General features: G+C 49.3%; 1 protein-coding gene across 6 annotated transcripts in view; it reads right to left on the reverse strand.

The window, feature by feature from the left end:
• The window catches only part of ARHGEF10L (Rho guanine nucleotide exchange factor 10 like), a 229,073-nt gene that overhangs the window by 138,027 nt on the left and 70,566 nt on the right, over window positions 1–20,480 (reverse strand). For 4 of the 6 annotated variants that reach the window (XM_029064989.2, XM_029064986.2, XM_039912059.1 and 1 more), the window contains exons 1-2: window positions 11,358–11,412; window positions 11,089–11,203 (exon numbers count right to left, since the gene is read on the reverse strand). In XM_029064989.2, coding sequence (XP_028920822.1) covers window positions 11,089–11,203; window positions 11,358–11,405 — 163 coding nt within the window. In that variant the 5' untranslated portion in view covers window positions 11,406–11,412. Of the gene's footprint in view, window positions 1–11,088; window positions 11,204–11,357; window positions 11,413–20,480 lie in introns of those variants that run through there. The other 2 variants (XM_039912060.1, XM_029064987.2) reach the window with 1 other exon arrangement.

The following is a 20,480-nucleotide window of genomic DNA, read 5'->3' on the forward strand; positions in this document are numbered from 1 at the left end:
AGAGTACAATATAGTAATAGGTACGTTCCCTGCCCACTTCTAATTCCTGGGCTAGATTCACTTGTACATTCAATGGTTTTTATTGAGTGCTTACTGTGTGCAGAGCACTGTACTGAGCACTTGGGAGAGTACAATATAGTAATAGATACGTTCCCCGCCCACACAAGCTTATAGACTAGACGGGGAGACAGACGTAAATATAAATAAATAAATTACTAATATACACATAAGTGCTCTGTGGCTGGAAGGGGGGATGAATAAAGGGAGCAGGTCAAGGAGACCCGGAAGGGAGTGGGAGAAGAGGGAAGGAGAGCTTAGTCAGGGAAGGCCTCTTGGAGGAGATTTACCTTCAATAAGGCTTTGAAGTGGGGGAGAGTAATTGTCTGTGGGATTTGAGGAGGGAGGGCGTTTCAAGACAGAGGCGGGAAGTGGGTGAGGGGGTCAGAGGTGAGAGAGACAAGATTGAGGTACAGTGAAAAGGTTGGCATTAGAGGAGAAAAGTGTGTGGGCTGCGTTGCAGTAGGAGAATTGCAAGATGAGGTAGAAAGGGCCAAGGTGACTGAGTGCTGTAAAGCCAATGGAGAGGAGTTGTTGTTTGATGCAGAGGTGGATGGGCAACCCCTGGAGTTTCCTGAGGAGTGGGGAGACACGGTCGGAATGTTTCTGTAGAAAAATGATCCCGGCAGCAGAGTGAAACATGGACTGGAGTTACAAGCTAATCAGATTGGAAACGGTCCATGTTCCACATGGGGCTCACCGTCTTAATCCCCATTTTACAGATAAGGTAACTGAGGCACAAGGATTGGTGAAGTTACCTGTCCAAGGTCACAGGGCAGATAAGTGGCAGAGTAGAAACTAGAACCCACGTCCTTCTGACTCCCAGGCCTGTGCTCTATCCACTAGGCACGCTGGCCCCTGGGGTCACCTGAACTACAAGGGTAATGACGAGTTGACCGAGGATGCACTCTCTCTGTCCTTGTCTGCCATTCATTCATTCATTCATTCAATCGTATTTATTGAGCACTTAATAATGCTGGTATTTGTTAAGCGCTTACTATGTGCAGAGCACTGTTCTAAGCACTGGGGGTAGATACAGGGTAATCAGGCTGTCCCCCGAGGGGCTCACAGTTAATCCCCATTTTACAGATGAGGGAACTGAGGCACAGAGAAGTTAAATGACTTGCCCACAGTCACACAGCTGCCAAGAGGCAGAGCAGGGATGTGTGCAGAGCACTGTACTAAGTGCTTGGGAGAGTACAACAACAAACAGACATATTACCTAACCACAATGAGTTCACAGTCTAGAGACGAGCTCACGGTCCAGAGACGAGGCCGGGCCATCGGTGTTTGAGGTGGAAGCTGGGACTCCCGTCCAAGCTTTATGACCGCAGTTTTTGTAGTTTCTGTCATTCTTGCCCACAGGCGCCAACTCCACTGCCCTCAGAAGCTTCTGCTTGGACCGTAAGCTCCTCGGGTACAGGGAGCACATCTGTCTACCCTATTGGACTCTCCCAAGTGCTCAGTACACTGTACTGCATACAGTGAGTCCTCAATAGAGCAGTGTGGCCTCCTGGAAAGAGCATGAGCCTGGCGGTCAGAAGGACCCGGATTCTAATCCTGCCTCCTCCACTTGTCTGCAGGGTGACCTTGGGAAAATCACTTATCTTCTCAGCGCTTCCACTGACTCATCTGTAAAATGAGAAGTAAGACTGCGAGCCCCACGTAAAATAGGTACGGTGTCCAACCTGATTAGCTTATATCTACTCTGGCGCTTGATAGGGCCTGGCACAGAGTAAGTGCTGAAGGAAGGAAAGGACGGAGGGAGGGAGAGAAGAAAGGGAAGGAAAGAAGGCAGGGAGGAGGAAGAAAGAGCACTGATTGTTTGATTGATAAGCTTCCAGCTCTGGGGAGTGAAGCTGTTATTTTCACCCCCTTGGCTGCTAGGATGGGATTTTCGCTTTGTTCACCCCCACGTCTCCAACCAGGTCGAGGGCTTCCAAGCGGTCTGAAGAGGTCTCCCAGTGAGGCCACCCGCACAAGCTTTTCTTCGTCTGATGCCGCCACGAAGCCTGCCTGCCCCTCCAGAGCCCAGCCTGTCACATTTACTCCCCCATAAAGACCCCCTCCCTCTACTCTTCACTCAAAAGGGAGTCTTCGGCACCTGTGCCCTTATAGAGAAGCAGCGTGGCTCGGTGGAACGAGCCCGGGCTTGGGAGTCAGAGGTCACGGGTTCGCATCCGGCCTCTGCCACTTGTCAGCTGGGTGACTGTGGGCAAGTCACTTAACTTCTCTGCGCCTCAGTTCCCTCATCTGTAAAATGGGGATTAAGACTGTGAGCCTCACGTGAGACAACCTGATTACCCTGGCTGGCTCTACCCCAGCGCTCAGAACAGTGCTCTGCACATAGTAAGAGCTTAACAAATACCAACATTATTACTATTACTCGTCCCCCTCCCCACCTCGCCCTTCATAGTGAAGAGTGGGGTGGAGAAATCGAGTTTCCACTGTACCCTTTCTCCCCTGGTATAAAGCAGGCTAGGAGTAGTGTGGCCTAGTGGACAGAGCAGGGCCTAGGAGTCAGAGGACCTGGGTTCTAATCCCAGCTCTGCCACCTGCCTGCGGTGTGCCCCGGGGCAAGTCACTAAACTTCTTGGTGCCTCATTTTCTTCATCTGTAAAATGGGGATCCAATCCCTGATCTCCCTCCTACTTAGACTGTGAGCCCCATGTGGGTCAGGGACTGTATCCAACATGATTACCTTAAATCTACCCCAGTGCTTAGAACAGTGCTTGGCCTATAGTAAAGCACTTAACAAATACCACAATTATCATTATTATTATCATAAGCATATCATAACAGAAGCAGCACGGCACAGCGGACAGAGCACGAGCCTGGGAGTCAGAAACACCTGGGTTCTAATCGCAGCTCCGCCACTTGTTGGCTGTGTGACCTGGGCAAGTCACTTCACTTCTCTGTACCTCAGTTACCTCATCTGTAAAATGGGGACAAGGGACTGTGACCAACCTGATTGGCTTGTACCCACCCCGGCGCTTAGTACGGTGCCTGGCACATAGTAAGCGCTTAACAAATGCCTTAATTGCCATTATCATCATTATTGTTATTTTTAGTTTGTTAGAATGCTAGAGTAGGGATCATTTCTATTTACTCTATTATCCTCTCCCAAGTACTTAGTACACACTCTAAGTGCTCGATAAATACCACAGATCAGTCGATTGGAGTAGGAATGAGGAGACCTGTGTTCTGATCTCACTTTGGCCACTTGAACTCACTGGGTGCCCATACATGGGCATTTCACTTCACCTCTCTGTCTCCAGGGTACCCGTGTGCAAAGCTGTTGAATGGAAAAAATGAGATGATAGCCCCGAAAGAACTTCAGAGCTAGATGTGCTATTATAAATGAGAGACTCTAATTATTATTAATAATACCGACTGCACACCTGGAGTCAGCCCAGGCTCCGAAATATCTCGACCTCTTCTCCCCACTGGACGAGAGAAATCTCAAAACCAAATAAAATGAGAAAATTGGGAAATAAAGGTTTGTCCACATCTCTCGAAGTCTCGCATTTTCTCTTGCCTTCGGGACAGCTCTACTTGGATGTCCAGCTGACACTTCCAATTGAACATATCTAAAACAGAACACCTCATTTTCCCGGTCAAACCCTGTCCTCCCACTGACTTTCCCATCAATGTAGGCAAGACCACCATTCTCCCTGACTCAAGAGCCCATATGGTGTTGGCATTATCCTACGCAGAGCTCTCATTCCACCCACAAAATCGATCCGTTCCCGAAACCCTATCAATTCTTCCTTCGTGGCATTTCCAGAATCCACTCCTTTCTCTCCATCCAAACTCCTATCACTCTGGTCCAAGCACTTATCTTACCCTGCCTCGAATACTACACGAGCCTCCTCACCGAACTCCTTCTCTCCAGTCTCTCTCCACTCCAGTCCACACTTCACTCTCACTCTAGGCTTCAAGGCTGTCCATCACCTTGCCCCCTCCTACCTCTCCTCCCTTCTCTCTTTCTACTCCCCACCCCGCACGCTCCGCTCCTCCGCCGCCCACCTCCTCGCCGTCCCCCGTTCTCGCCCATCCCGCCGCCGACCCCCGGCCCACGTCCTCCCGCGGTCCCGGAACGCCCTCCCTCCTCACCTCCGCCAAACTCATTCTCTTCCCCTCTTCAAAACCCTACTTAAAGCTCACCTCCTCCGAGAGGCCTTCCCAGACTGAACACCCCTTTTCCCTCTGCTCCCTCTGCTTCCCCTCTATCCCCCCCTTCACCTCTCCTCAGCTAAGCCCTCTTTTCCCCCCTTTCCCTCTGCTCCTCCCCCTCTCCTCTCCCCTCCCCTCAGCACTGTACTCATCCGCTCAACTGTATATATCTTCATTACCCTATTTACTTTGTTAATGAGATGTCCATCACCTTGATTCTATTTATTTGCTATCGTTTTAATGAGATGTTCATCCCCTTGATCCTACTTATTGCTATTGTTCTCGTCTGTCCGTCTCCCCCGATTAGACCGTAAGCCCGTCAAAGGGCAGGGACCGTCTCTAGCTGTTACCGATTTGTACATTCCAAGCGCTTAGTACAGTGCTCTGCATATAGTAAGCGCTCAATAAATACTATTGAATGAATGAACGAATGAACTCTGCTGCCTGGATCATCTTTCTCAAAAGCTATGCTGGACAAGTATCCCCTCTTCTCAAAAGCTTCTAGTGGCTGTCCACCTTCACATCCTTCCATCGTCTTTAAAGCACTCAGTCGGCTCTCCTCCTCCTACCTTGAGAATCTCCTATTACAAAAAAGTCCTCACTCTTTGCTCTTCTGCCGCCAACCTACTCACTGTACCTTGATCTCATCGATCTTGCCACCGATCCCTTGCCCACCTCCCTCTGGCCTGGAATTTCCTTCACCTTCCTATCCAGTGGGCTATCTCTCTCCCCACTTGGAGAAGCGGCACGGCGTAATGGATACAAGGTCATGGGTTCTAACCTCACTCCGCCATTTGTCGGCTGTGTAACCTCGGGGAGGTCGCTTAGCGTCTCTGGAAAATGGGGGTGGAGACTGTGAGCCCCAAGTGGGATAGGGACTGTGTCCAACCCGCTTTGCTTGTACCCAGCCCAGCGCTTAGTACAGTGTCTGGCACATAAGAGGCGCTTAACAAACACCGTCATCATTATTATTATTATTAAAGCACATTCAAATTGAATGTGCTTTAAAATCACATCTCAACCAAGAAGACTTCCCTGACTAAGCACTCATTTCCCTATTTGTTCTTCCTTCGACATCACCGACGCATTTGGGTCTTTACCCTGCAAGCACTTTGATACTCACTCTATCCTCAGTGCCTCAGCATTTATGTCCATATCCTTATACTCTGCCACTTCCCCTATATGGCATTAATCTTAATGTCTGCCTCCCAAACTAGAAGGTAAGCCCCTGGAGAGCAGAGATTATGTCTACCAATTAAGCGCTTACTATGTTCAAGCACCATTCTAAGCACTGAGGTAGCTACAAGTTAATCAGGTTGGACAGAGTCCCTGTCCCACATGGGGCTCACACTTTTATCCCCATTTTAAAGATGAGGTAAGGGAGGCACAGTGAGGTTAAGTGACCTGCCCAAGGTCACACAGGAGACACGTGGCGGAACCGGGATTGGACCCCAGACTGAAGGCCCATGCTCTATAATAATAACGATGATGGTATTTGTTAAGCGCTTACTATGTGCAAAGAACTGTTCTAAGCGCTGGGGGTGATACAGCGTGGCTCAGTGGAAAGAGCCTGGGCTTCAGAGTCAGAGGTCATGAGTTCGACTCCCGGCTCTGCCCCTTGTCGGCTGTGTGACTGTGGGCAAGTCGCTTAACTTCTCTGTGCCTCAGTTCCCTCATCTGTAAAATGGGGATTAAGACTGTGAGCCCCACGTGGGACAACCTGATGACCCTGTATCTCCCCCAGCGCTTAGAACAGTGCTCGGCACCCAGTAAGCGCTTAATAAATACCAACATTATTATTACAAGGTCATCAGGTTGTCCTATGTGGGGCTCACAGTCTTAATCTCCATTTTACAGATGAGGTAATCGAGACACAGAGAAGCTAAGTGACTTGCCCAAAGTCCCAAAGCGGACAACTGGCGGAGTCGGAATTAGAACGCGTGACCTCTGACTCCCGAGCCCGATCTCTTTCCACTAAGCCACGCTGCTTTTCAGCGTGATTCTATCGTATCATACTCTCCCAAGGCTTTCGTACAGTGCTCTGCACACAGTACGTGTTGGTTGATCGACTGATGTAACTTAGTACTTGCAGGCCCCCGCATTACGAAATGAGTCGTGGTGAACGGGTCGTGGGACTGGGGATGATGGCAAAGACTGGTCGTTAATATTGTGAATAATGCCCACAAACCAACGTCATATTTATAAATATGGGATATCCGGAGTCCCAGAAGGGTTGCCGTTCAACGTGCGGTCCGGCCGACTCGTCATTACTCTTGTAGTCCCCCTCAGGTGACCCCAGGGGCCAGCGTGCCTAATGGATAGAGCACAGGCCTGGGAGTCAGAAGGACCTCGGTTCTAGTTTCTACTCTGCCACTTCTCTGCTGTGTGACCTTGGACAGGTAACGTCACTTCTCTGTGCCTCAGTTACCTTATCTGTAAAATGGGGATTAAGGCGATGAGCCCCATGTGGAACATGGACCGTTTCCAGTCTGATTAGCTTGTAACTCCAGTCCATGTTTCACTCTGCTGCCGGGATCATTTTTCCACAGAAACATTCCGACCGTGTCTCCCCACTCCTCAGGAAACTCCAGGGGTTGCCCATCCACCTCTGCATCAAACAACAACTCCTCACCGGGGCCTGTAAAACTCCTCAATCACCTTGGCCACTCCTACTTCACCTTGTTACTCTCTTCCTACAACGCAGCCCACACGCTTTGCTCCTCTACTGCCAACCTTCTCACTGTACCTCGATCTTGTCTATCTCACCTCTGACTCCTCGCCCACATCCCGCCACTGGCCTGGAACGCCCTCCCTCCTTCGTATTAGTTGTGGGCAATACGATACGGGTGAGAACTGATGGCGGCGAGACTAGCATTCCAATTACGCCCAGCAAAGGCTGTATAGTTTAGTTATTTTGCAGTGTCAGTGGCTCTTCGGCGTGGCCCGGCCATACGTTTCCTTGGACCTGGGCTACCTGCAAATATGTTCATCCCCTCGATTCCATTTATTGCTGTTGTTTTTGTCTGTCCGTCTCTCCCGATTAGACTGTAAGCCCGTCAAAGGGCAGGGACGGTCTCTGTTACCTTTTTGTACATTCCAAGCGCTTAGTACAGTGTTCTGCACAGAGTAAGTACTCAATAAATACTACTGAATGAATGAATAAGAAGAATGATGGTATTTGTTAGGGGCTTACTATATGTCAAGCACTGTTCTAAGCGCTGGGGGAGATACAAGGTCATCAGGTTGTCCCATGTGGGACCCACAGTCTTCATTCCCATCTTCCAGATGAGGCAACTGAGGCACACAGAAGTTAAGTGACCTGCCCAAAGTCACACAGCTGATAAGTGGTGGAACTGGGATTTTAGAACCCATGACCTCTGACTCCCAAGTCCAGGCTCTTTCCACTGAGCCACGCTGCTTCTCTATGAAGTCCTCTATTTGACCCATTCTGAGCCCGCCAAAGCCTAGGGAATACGAGGATCCGGAGAAGGTGCTGTTTTGCCGCAGATGTCGGAAAGGACAGAGAAATCCCTATTCCTGCCCCTGGCCAACCCCTGGCAGGAGTACAAAGAATATCAACACTCCACAGTGAGCAGAGAAGCAGAGAAACGGTGTGGCACAGTGGATAGAGCATAGGCCTGGGAGTCAGAAGGACCTGAGTTCTAATCTCAGCTTCACTACTTATCAGTTGTGTGACCTTGGACAAGCGACTTCACTTTTTCATACCTCATCTTTAAAATGGGGATTAAGACCGTGAGCCCCATGTGGGACATTCACTGGGTCCTACCTGGTGAGCTTGCATATACCCCAGTGCTTAGTACAGTGCCTGGATCACAGTAAGCATTTAATCAATATGATTAAAAAAAAAAAGAGGAGGGATGACGCTGCCCTACTGGAGTGGAAGGGGTGATGGAAACCACTAGGAACCACAACAGAGAAGCAGCGTGGCTTAGTGGAAACAGCACGGGCTTGGGAGTCAGAGGTCATGGGTTTTAATCCCAGCTCCGCCACTTATCGGCTTTGTGGCTTTGGGCAAGTCACTTAACTTCTCTGTACCTCGGTGATCTCATCTGTAAAATGGGGATTAAGACTGTGAGCCTCATGTGGGACAACCTGATTACCCTGCATCAACCCCAGCACTTAGAACAGTGCCTTGCACAGAGTAAGTGCTTAACAAATACCATAATAACTAATTATTATTATTAACAGAGGTTTAGAGGTACAACCCCACACTCGGGCACCACTTGGGAATGGGTCAGAAGCCAAGGATGGAGAGGGGCAGTTGAGGTGACAGGAGAAGAACCCTGCTGTGGACCTTGGGAGAGGGGAAACAAGTGACAGAGGAATAGAAGTAATCAATCAATGATTTTTATCGAGTGTTTACTGCGTTCAGAGCACTGAGCTAAGGGCTTGGGAGAGTACAGTATAACAGAGATATTCCCCACCCACGACGAGTTTATAGTCTAGAGGACTTACTTCTAGAGGCCTAGAAGTAAGGCCCTTTCCCGGTCAGAACTGAATTCTACCTGAAGCTCGTTGTGGGCAGGGAATGCGTCTGTTACATTATGATACTGTACACCCCCAAGCGCTTAGTACAGTGCTCTGCACACACTAAGCGCTCAACAAATACGACAATGGCCAACCACACCAAGAGTCCCACCTTCCAGGCCTCCAAAAAAAGGAAAACAGTACAAGCTGCTCCATTAGAAGGAAGCCTCTCCCATCAATCAATCCTACCTAGCAAGCACTGAACTGGTGATCTGGCATTTTATTGTTTCATTGCTCTTGATGAGTATCTCTCTCCGGTCACCTCTTCCCCATATATATTCACTGTTTGTGAGTCTCTTGAGGTCCGGGATCAGACTCCGGGTCTAATTCCCACCAGTGCACTCTTCCCTAGCAATTAGTTCAGTGCCCTACACACATTAAGCACTTCATAAATACTATTAATACTTCTATTAAGCACTCAGGAGAATGACAGAGTTGGAAGACTTCCCTAAAGGGACTTATTCATTCAATAGCATTTAGTGAGCGCTTACTATGTGCATAGCACTGTGCTAAGCGCTTGGAATGTACACAGGCCAGTAGACCGTCGTCTCCGACCCTGAAGACTCTGACGCTCAGACTCCATGCTTGTCTAGAGGCCTTCCCAGACTGAGCACCACCCCCCCCCATCCTCTGCTCCTCCCTCTTCCCCTCCCCTCAGCACTATGCTCATTTGTATATATTATTTATTACCCTATTTTCTTAATGAGGTGTACATCCCCTTGATTCTATTTATCTTGATGCTGTTACCCTGTTTTTGTTTTGTTCTGTTTCGCTTTGCTGTCTGTCTCCCCCGTTTAGACTGCGAGCCCATAACTGGGCAGGGATTGTCTGCATCAGTTGCCAAATTGTACATTCCAAGCGGTTAGTACAGTGCTCTGCACATAGTAAGCGCTCAATAAATACTATTGAATGAACCTGGGCTTTGAACAACCGTAGTTCTGTGCCTGGGTAAATCCCCACAGAATATGCATGAAATTAGATTACCGGTGTAACAGCACAGGATGCGTCCTACACGGTGCTCTGAGGGAGTACGTTAGTGGACCCTTCACCACCAAATAAAGAATAGAGAGAATTAAATACTTTACAATCCCGTATTTATTCTTTATGTATTATGTCTTTACAACCCCGTATTTGTTCTTTATGTATTATGTATTTGGTGTCAACTGAGTGCTTACTGTGTACAGAGCACTGTACTAGGCACTTGAGAGAGTACACTACGACAGAGTTGATAAAAAACATTTCCTGCCAACCAGGAATTTACAGTCTCCAGAGGGAGACAGACAGTAATATAAATAAATTACGGTTAGGTACATAAATTCTGTGGAGCTGAGGGTGAGGCAAATAAAAATGCTCAAAGGGCACAGATCCAAGTACAAAGATGACAGAAGTTGGGGAAAAGTGGGTTTAATCGGGGAAGGCCTCTTGAGGAGATGCGACTACATGGGAAAAGGCAAGTCATGATGAGGATCTTCGGTGGATATCAATTATCCGGGCGATCCAGGTCCTACAGGACTCCTTCCCTGATCAGCAATGTGAGGCTCATAGACGTGGCTTTCTGACACCTTGTATTTCCCTCCCTCTTTTCTCCAGAAGAGCTTGAAGGATTGGGCAGGGCTTTTGAGAGGACGGCAAAAGAAGGGGTTGTTCTTTGCCCTCTAGACTGGAAGCTCCTTGTAGGAAGGGATCATGAGTACCAACTCTATGGATTAGTACAATCCCAAGGGTTTAGTGTAGCAAATACCACTGGCTGATCGACTGCACTTGGCTAAGGAAACTGAGGCCCGGGTTAAAAGGCACAAGACACCAGTCTTGACCTGAGATCCCTCAGCAAAAGAAGGTAGAAAAAGGATTAAAATCCAGGGGCTATCACCTGGACACACCAGTCAGCCTCCGACTGAAATGATTCAGAAACTCAAGGCCACTTCCTCCAGGAAGCTTTCCCGAATTAAGCCCTCACATTCCCTAATCCTCTCCACAACCACACCCCTCACTTTTCGACTCATTCTCCCAAATGTCGCTTCTAGTTGGGCAGATCACGCTTGTCTGTCTTGCCTCTCCTAATACCCAAGTTCCTTGAGGGCAGGGAGCGGGTGTATTCCTTAACCCAATACTTGGGAGAGGCCGGTTTGCTTAATTAACTGACCGCGGCAGAAGGAGAATTACGATTTACGTCTCCCAACCCCTCCGTCCAACCCCCTAGAACATGACACCCTTCCCCTCGGCCCACAACTTTCTAAGGGATGGGTCTGTTTGCCCTGCAAGTCCGAACAAGATGTTCTTCTCTCGGAAAACTGATGGTCACAGTACCTACTGCAGGCTGCTGAGGCGGGTTTGAGGAAGCCATCTCTTCCTCTCCCTCTCTCTTTCTCTCTCTCTTTCTCGCTATGGTCCGGCTCAGTTCAGCAGCTCCCCAGCCTCTCTCCTGTTGAAAGAAGGACAGGAAATCCGATCAGAAGAGAATTCCCCCTGGCTCCTGCTCTTCGTCGCGCTGCCGCGGTTCGGTGGCCGAGGAGAAGCCGCTCGTGCCACAGAGGTTGAGCCCGGGGAGGGTCCAGCCTCCACCACCGCCCCCTCACCTCTCCGTCCCCGTCCTCGATCCCGAACGCGGAACCCGTGCAGGGCATTGGGTGGCTGTGGTCTGTGGCAGGAAAATCCGGGATCAGGCTAGGAGAGAGACCTAGTGGGCCTCCACCTTTCACTAATTATTAACTCAAAGGAAAACTGGAGGTGCCTACTCAGACTAGAAGCGTTCACCCTTGTCCCGAAGCCTTCTCTAGTCACTGATCAGCCCCCCGCGCAAGTGTCCAGCCGGGTCAGGCTGCCGCTCTCCCAGACGGGTAGCCCAGGGCCAGTGGGGCCCGCTTGGCTACTGTTTCCCCCCCGACATGGAGACCCACTGGAGGGACTGTCAGCCAGCCGAAAGCAGAGCCCACAACACCTGGGTCCTGGGGCCGTGATGGTCAGAACCTGGACTTAGCAGAGCACTTCTTCCCCCCAAAGTCAAACGGTAACTTTCCTCTCCTGCTCGGGTCCTCCCCAAAGCTTTCAGAATCCTAGAGATCTCTCCGTTTTTCCCCTCCAGGTTTCCATTTTCTTCTGGCAGTCGGGGGCCCCTCTCCCTGCCAGCTGGCCCATCGGCATGCGTACACAAATCCTTAGCAGCCAGAGGGCATCGAAAGAGGCTCGCTGGTGACGGCTCGTAGGTCTCTGTGGCAGAGAACAGAGCGGGAGAAGCTGCTCTCCCGGGCTGTGCCCTCGTGCCCACAGCTCACTCATCCGTTCCTCCTGAAGCCATCATCGAGCCTGTCCCGCTCAGACCCTGCCTGAGGGGGCGGGGGTCGTGCCAAAGACACCTGATTCAGATGCTCCGGGCAGCTCTCAGAATCCTGCCAGATCCCAGCTCCTACAGTGAAGGAAGCAGGGTGACTGCAATCTCTAGAAAAGGTGGGCATTTCACCGCTACCCAGCTTTCCTGGGAGGAGCCTCCCTCCCGTGCATTGATTAGCCCGCTCTCTCCCACCCTCGGCTTGCTTTCCTGGCATTCCCAGTCAATGGTGGCATCTCATGCCACGGCCTAAGCAGCAGACTTGTAGTTCGGCATAGCTCTGGCTGGCACTGGAAGTCCAGCAAGTTGTGGGGGTTTTTTTACGGTATTTGTTAAGCACTTACTATGTGCCAGGCGCTGTTCTGAGAGCTGGGGTTGATATAAGCTAATCAGATTGGACACAGTCCATGACCCATAAGGGGCTCACCGTCTTCATCCCCCTTCTACAGATGAGGTAACTGATGCCCAGCGAATCAATCAATGGTATTTATTGAGCACTTACTGCCCGTAGAGCACCGCACTAAGCACTTGGGAGAGTACAACACAACGATATAACATGCGCAACATTCCCCAACGAGCTCACAGTCTAGAGGGAGTGAAGTGACTTTGCCCAAGATCGCAAAGCAGGTAAGTGGCAGAGCCACTCCTTGCCCTTCCGACTGTACCAAGAGTCAGGGTGGAAAGGGGTACCTGCGGGTGGCACGAGCACGGCCTGATGGAAAGAACACAGAACTGGGAATCAGAGGAGGTGGGTTCTAATCCTGGCTCTTGCCACTTGTCCGTTGTGTCACCTTGGGCAAATCGCTTCACTTCTCTGTGCTTCAGTTACCTCACCCGTAAAAGAAGGATTAAGACTGAGCCCCATGTGGGGCAGGGACTGTGTCCAACCTGATGAATTTGTATCTACCCCAGAGCTTAGAACAGTGCTTGGCACATAGGAGGCGCTTCGCAAATATCACAATCGCTATTACGAGGGTCTTTCAGACGGCACCCTGGCCCACAAAAGGAGTAATAATAATAACGATGGGATTTGTTATGCGCTTACTATGTGCCAAGCACTGTTCTAAGGCACTGGGTAGATACAAGGTAATCGGGTTGTCCCACGTAGGGCTCATAGTCCTAATCCCCATTTTACAGATGGGGTAATTGAGACACAGAGAAGTTAAGTGACTTGTCCAAAGTCACACAGCTGATAAGTGGCAGAGCGGGGATTAGAACCAAGTCCGTGCTCTTTCCGCTAAGCCACGCTGTTGTTGACGGAGGTCAACAGAATGTGGGAGGGTCAAAAGGTCAGCGTTTAGTACAGTGACTGGCACAAAGGAAGCGCTTAACAAATACCACAATAATTAAAAATAATAACAAAGAGGTCAGCCACTTGAATCCAAGGCCTTAAGTCCAACTTGTTCCCTTTATTCATCCCCCCTTCACAGTCCCACAGGACTTATGTACATATCTGTAATTTATTTATTTACATTAATGACTCTCTCCCCTCTAAACTGTAAGCTCGCTGTGGGTAGGGCATGTGTCCGTTCTACTGTAGCTTCCCAAGCGCTTAGTACAGTGCTTTGCACACAGTGTCCTCTCAATAAAAAAGCAGAGAAGCAATATGGCATAGCGGATAGAGCACGGGCCACTTGTCTGCTTTGTCGACGTTGGGCAAATCACTTAACTTCTTTGTGCCTCAGTTACCTCATCTACAAGCAGGGGATTAAGACTGGGAACCCTATGTGGGACAGGACTATGCTCCCCAGGGAGCAAAACCATACAGAGCAAAGTGCCACCTCTTGCCTGCCGTGTTGACCCTGGGTAGGTCACTTAACTTCTCTGGATCTCAGTTTCATCATCCGAAAATTGGGGATAAGAGGCTGGTGCAGGATAGGGGACTGTTTCTGATCTGATTGCACTCTATCTACCCCAGTGCTTAGTTCACTGCTTGGCGCATAATCAGCGCTACACAAAAGCCACAATAATAATTATTATTAATTTTTTCATTATTACCCTGTGCCCAAAGACGGTTCCAAACCCCAGAGAGGTTCACCTCCACAGCCCCTGTGCAAGACCTCTGACCAAAGACTCTAGGCTGACTATTGGCCCACTCTGCAGAAGGTAAAACTAAAGTTAATTAAGCACTTGGTGTGACAATACTGGGGAAATAGAGCAAGCACCCTCCACTCAGCTCTCAGGATGAGGAGTAGTGTTGCCTAATGGAAAGAGCAGAGTACTGGGGTCAGGAGACCTGGGTTGTAATCCCCACCCTACCTCAGCTCCCTCATGTGCAAAATGAGGACAAAATCCCTGTTTTCCCTTCTGATTAGACTGTGCCTAATGTGGGGCAGTAGGACAGGGACAGTGCCACGTTTCTGCTCTCCTCAAGAACCTCCAGTGGTTGCCCATCCACTTCCACACCTAACAGAAACGACTCACCATCGGCTTTAAAGCACTCAATCACTTTGCTCCCTCCTACTTCACCACTGTCCTACTATAATAATAATGTTGGTATTCGTTAAGCGCTTACTATGTGCACAGCACTGCTCTAAGGGCTGGGGGAGATACAGAGTAATCAGGTTGACCCACGTGAGGCTCACAGTCTTAATCCCCATTTTACAGATGAGGTAACTGAGGCACAGAGAAGTGAAGTGACTGGCCCGCAGTCACACAGCGGACAAGTGGCAGAGCCGGCATTCGAACCCATGACCTCTGACTCCCAAGCCCGGGCTCTTTCCACTGAGCCAACTATGACCCAACCCACACACTTTGCTTCTATAATGTTAACCGTTTCTTTGTACCTTGATCTCGTCTATCTCGCCGCCGACCTCTCGCCCAAGTCCTACCTCAGGCCTGGAGTGCCCTCCCTCCTCATATCCAACAGACAATTATTCTCCCCCCCCCTTCAAAGCCTTATTGAAGGCACCTCTCCTCCAAGAGGCCTTCCCTGATTTAGCCCTTCTTTCCTCTTCTGCCACTCTCTTCTGCACTGTCCTGCCTTGCTTCCTTGATTCATCCCCCCACCCAGTCCCAAAGCACTTATGTACGTATCTGTAATTTATTTACTCATATTAATGTCTGTCTCCCCCTCTAGACTGTAAATTCATCGCGGACAAGGGGAATGTGTCTATCGTCACATTGTACACTTCCAAGCTCTTAGTACGGTGCTATGCACACCGAAAGTGCTCTGTAAATACAACTGACCGACTGACTGATGGTGCCAGATGTCATTATCCAGTACCTACACCAGTGCTCGAACCAGTTCCTGACAGAGCGTGAGTATTTAACAAATACCTAATAAGACTAGAATAAAGTTTGATCAAGAAAGTTGAGATAACTATTAATTCTCCAATTAAGCTGTCAAGATGGTGATGATGATGATTATCATTACTGTTATTATTAAGGTTGTTAGGTTCCTTGCTCTGCCGGAGTTGTGAATATTCAATCCTGGTCCTGAATGAGAACACTTCTTTCCAAGGAGTAACGTAATTGTGTCCTAGGTGACTAAATCCGCGTCCACCCTCCCGTCCCCGCGGATGATGAATGTGAAATTCTACCCGGTTGGCTTCACCCCAGCGACCAATAAGGCAGCTCTGCCGGGGCAGCCCTCAATGGACCAGTTGACCCCACGGACAGGCGCGGGGACCTGGGCCGAGGGCCCCACTGGGCTCTGGCAGACGGTGACTCTGGCTGAGAAAACCCCCTTTCACCCGGGGACAAAGGCCTCAACGTCTCCCCCGCTCCGTGAGCCCAGAACAACGGTGCTCCCTGGGGGAGGGGGGCGTCCCAAACCAACCCCATGGACTTTTCAGACTCTAGTTTGGGTGGACAGGCCTCCCAAACACCTCTAGGCCCTTCCCCTCACCGCTATCGGCCTCCATTACACTCCAATCACCTCTTGGTGCTGAGGGGGAGTCCCTGCTTTGAATCGTTCATTCAGTTAATCGTGTTATTGAATGCAGAGCACTGTCCTAAGCACGTGGGAGAGTACAATACAAAATAAGCAGACACATTCTTGGGCCAGTGTGAGTTTATAGTCTGGGGAGGGGAGACAGGAATCTAATACAAACAAATCAATGACGGATTTGTACAGAAGTGCTGTGGGGCTGGGAGGGAAGAAGAACCAAAGGGAGAGAGTCAGGGTGACGAAGGGAGTGGGAGAAGAAGAAGGGGGTTGCTTAGTCTGGGAAGGCCAATCAATCAACCAACCAATGACAGTTAATGAGTGCTAATAAAAAGGATATCAATAATAATATTTTGCGGTATTCGCTAAGCACTTACTACGTGCCAGGCAGTAAACTAAGCGCTTGGGTAGGGTGTAATCTGACTGGGGTGGATTCAAGCAACCGGGTTGGACACAGTCCCCGTGCCACGTGGGGCTCACAGTCTTAACCCCCCATTTTACAGATGAGGTAACTGAGGAAAAGAGAAGTGAGCCCAAGGTCTCATAGCAGCTACATGGCAGAGCCAGTACCAGAACCCAAGTCCTTTTGACTCTCAGGCTCATGCTCTATCCATTAGCCCCCACTGCTTGCAGTGGGCAGAGCACTATTCTACGTGTTTAGGAGAGTACAACGTAACAGAGTCGGTGGACGTGTTCTCTGCCCACCAAGAGCCTACATTCTACAGGGTTCCAAGCAGGTGACGTCGGAAATGCTCCCACCCAAACTCCCGCCCGCCTCTGCGAACTGGGCAACCCCAGAGACCTCAGAAGTGCTTCATCCCCTCAGTAGGGGGATCCCCAAGTCCCTTATTCCACCCACTCTTGTGCCACCAGGGTAATCAGAAGCCTGCCCTATGTCAGCAGATGCATGAGACCTTCTCGTGTGTGTATGTGTGCTTGTCTCTGGGGCAAACAAAGGGTGCTCGCTCTCTATCACTCTCTTTTTCTCCTCCCTCCTTCTTCCCCGGACTGTCGGTGTCTGTGCCCTCCGATTGGACTCTGAGGCCTGAAGGAACACCGGTTAACCTCTTCGTGGCTGTAGGGCAGGCCCCACAGGAGGAATTATATAAAGAAAAAGTCCGGGAACAGGAGAGGAGTCAATGTAAGCCTGTTCATATCTAAGTTCTTCAGCCTGTGAACTCCCTCCCCTTCGTTATATGTCAGGCCACCATCTCTCCACCTTCAAGGCCTGATTAGAATCACATCTTTGCCAAAGACCTTCCCAAATTAAACTCTTTTATCCGGCTCCCTCTCTTTTCTGCATTGCCTGTGGGCTTGGATCTGCATCTTTTGGCCACTCGGTTACCACCCCACCCTCAGCCCCACAGCGCTTACGTACATATCCATAATTTATTTCTGTATATTAATGCCTATCTCCCCTTCTAGACTGTAAGCTCGATGTAGGTCGACCAACTCTGTTGTACTGCACTCTCCCAAACGCTTCGTAAACCCTGCACGCTGCAAGCGCTCATTAAATACCACTGACTGATTGACTGAACCAGCTGGATCTTTGCTGGCTGGTTGGTGGCCAGATCAGCTTGGAGGATTTCCATAGGGCTTTTTCTGATTATATTTTTCTCCTTAAAACCCTGTGGTTTCCAAAATAGAAAATCAGGGCCTTAGAGCAAACCTGTTGTTGTTATGGTATTTACTGTGTCCAGTACTGTTTGAGCCTGTGGAAGTACAGCCCACCTTCAAAGTCATGGCATGACATGGCAGCATGGCATAGTGAATACAGCATGGGCCTGGGAGTTGGAAGATCATGCGTTCTAATCCAGCCCTGCCACTTGTCTATTATGTGACCTTGGGCAAGTCACTTCACCTCTCTGTGCTTCGGTTACCTCATCTGTAAAATGAAGATTGAGACTGTGAGCTTCCTGTGGGACAGAAACTGTGTCCACCTTGATTTGCTTCTATCCACCTAGCACTTAGTAGAGCGCCTTGCATGCAGTAAGCCCTTAACAAGTCCCAGATTTAACCACAATTAAAGTCAGCCAGTCCTGTTGTGTCTGCCGGGCCATACAGAACCACCAGCCACCTGGCTTCTGTTTCAGTCACTCAATGGTGTTGATTGACTGCAGCGTGCTTACTATGTGCAGAGCACTGTACTGAGCGCGTGGGCTTCAAGTCTTGGATGCCTTAGCCGGACAGCCAGACTGAGGAAATTTCTCGGAGTAAATAATGGGACACCGACAGCCACATTGAAAATACAAATTCATCCCCCCCAAAATCCCTAAATATGACACTTGCTTATCCCAGCTCGGCAGAGAAGAAAACTAATTCACTGGAAGACTGACTGAATGAATGAAGAGGCATAGCCGGATAAATCAGGCTTGGGAATTCCCACGGCAGAGGCATGCCAGGTAAAACCTGAGGGCCTACTATGACTCAGAGAAGAAACCACAGCCAATCTCTGATTATTAGTCAGGGCCTTGCAGACCTGATGCATTTTCTCCCTCTTGCTTTTCCGCCATTCCATCTCTCCTTACTGTCTCCCTCGGGGTATGGGAACAGGGCATGGAAAAGCTCAAATCAGTTTCAACTCAAAGCTAGCAGCTCTAGTCAAAGGCAGAATGGAAGAGGAGGGGGAAGAAATTGGCAAATGAAGCTTAAAGACTGTGAATTTAAATTTTCTCTGGTCCCTAGGCCCTCCAATCCTGAATAATCAAGAATAAACTCTATTTCCTTTGAGGAGGGAGAAAAATCAAAAAAGGAGCTTCAGCAAAGGACTATCAAACTGTTTCTGGTTTTCTGTGATCGTGTCCACCAACTCCACTGTACTATACTCTCCCAGGAGCCTACTACAGTGCTCTGCAAACCGTAAGCACTCAATAAATATCATTACTTGATTGACTCATGAGACAAAAGCTGACTTCCTAAGCATCCAAATTGTAAAAGGGAGAAAGAAGAGATTCCCTGCTATTAAACGAAATTAGCACAAAAGAGATTGAGGGTGCCTCCCTCTCACAGCCCCTTACTGAAAAAGGAATGGTCTCCTGGGATTCAGATGAGGCTGATGAGAAATGGGGTCTGCAGTCACTTTCTGAGGAGAGAGAATTTATTCAGAAGGGTTACTCCTCCTGCTGTAGGGTTGATTGCCAGTTGAGGTCAGAAAAAATGACTGCCCTGGGGAGAGGAGAAGAGAAGAGAGCAGGACCCCTTCCTCCCTAACCCTCATAAAAGGGAGGGGGGCAAGTTATTTGGGGCTGTGGGATTGGAGAGCTGGGAGGGCAGGGTTGAGTTGTTGACTTCATAGGCTACTGATTTGTTTCAGAACAGTAGAACCATTTGTCTCAAACAGAACCATTCATCTTTCTCCTTAAACGCCTGTCCTAACTTTCCCATCTTAAAGGATAACCCCATCACCCTCCCTGTCCTGGAAGTCTCACAGACTCAATGTGACCCTCAACTCCTCGCCTTCTGTCAAATCCTCACATTCGATCTACTAAACTGCTAAATCCAGCTGATGCTTCTTACGTATCTCCTTTTCCACTGGAATGGCTCCCGCCCTTATACAAGTTCATGTCTCCCAGCCTCCTCCTGCCCCTCCACTCTACCCTATGACTGCCGCACAGATTGTCTTGGTGAAGCATTGTTCAATCCACAGCTCTCCTCTCCTCAAGATCCTCCACTGGCTTTGTGTGTCCTTCTGCATCAAATAAAAACTCACAAATCAGTTTCCCCTTTCTCCAACTTTCCTTTCTGCTCGTTTCACCTTATATTCCCCAACTAGCTCACTTCAATCTTCCCGACCCACCTCTAGCTCTACCTCGCTCTTAACTCTCCTGCCTCCATCCCCTTGCTCTTGCTGTTCTCCCAGCTGGGATCTAACTCCCTCCCTCCCCAAATCCAACAGACTCCCCCAAGAATCCCCCAGCTCCTCCCACACCACCTCCTCCAAAAAGCCCTCCTCAATTAATTCTCCAGTGTCCTAAATCTTGGAAACTCATCAGCCATCTCTAGCACATATGAATTTATTTATGACCAGACTCAGTGCCTTTGTATCTGTTTATACAAATGTCCACTCAATCTGTTTATGACTGTCTCCCCCACTACAGCATAAGCTCCTTTTGGGCAGGAAGCATGTCACTTCCTTGATTTGTACTTCTTGAGCGCTTAGTACAGTGTATTGCCCCAAGAGGGCACTCAGTCAACCCTAATACACTAGTAGTTCCCAGAGTCCTCCTTGAGGACTGCAAAATGTGGCCAACTGTCAGATTTTATGTCATTTTCAGCCAGTCTATCCCAACCCAGGCATGCAGAATCTAACACCTCGAAATCTGATATTTTTATTTCAAATGCCCAGACTCCTTCCACCTAGACTCCTGCCGTAGAGTTCCACAGCTCAGAAGCAGTGTCTAGGTTTACAATTATAGGGGGAGAATAATGATAAAAATAGTGTTTGTTAAGCACTTTCCATGGGCCAAGTACTGTACTAAACAATGG

Source organism: Ornithorhynchus anatinus, chromosome 5 (assembly GCF_004115215.2).
Source record: "Ornithorhynchus anatinus isolate Pmale09 chromosome 5, mOrnAna1.pri.v4, whole genome shotgun sequence".
NCBI lineage: Eukaryota > Metazoa > Chordata > Mammalia > Monotremata > Ornithorhynchidae > Ornithorhynchus > Ornithorhynchus anatinus.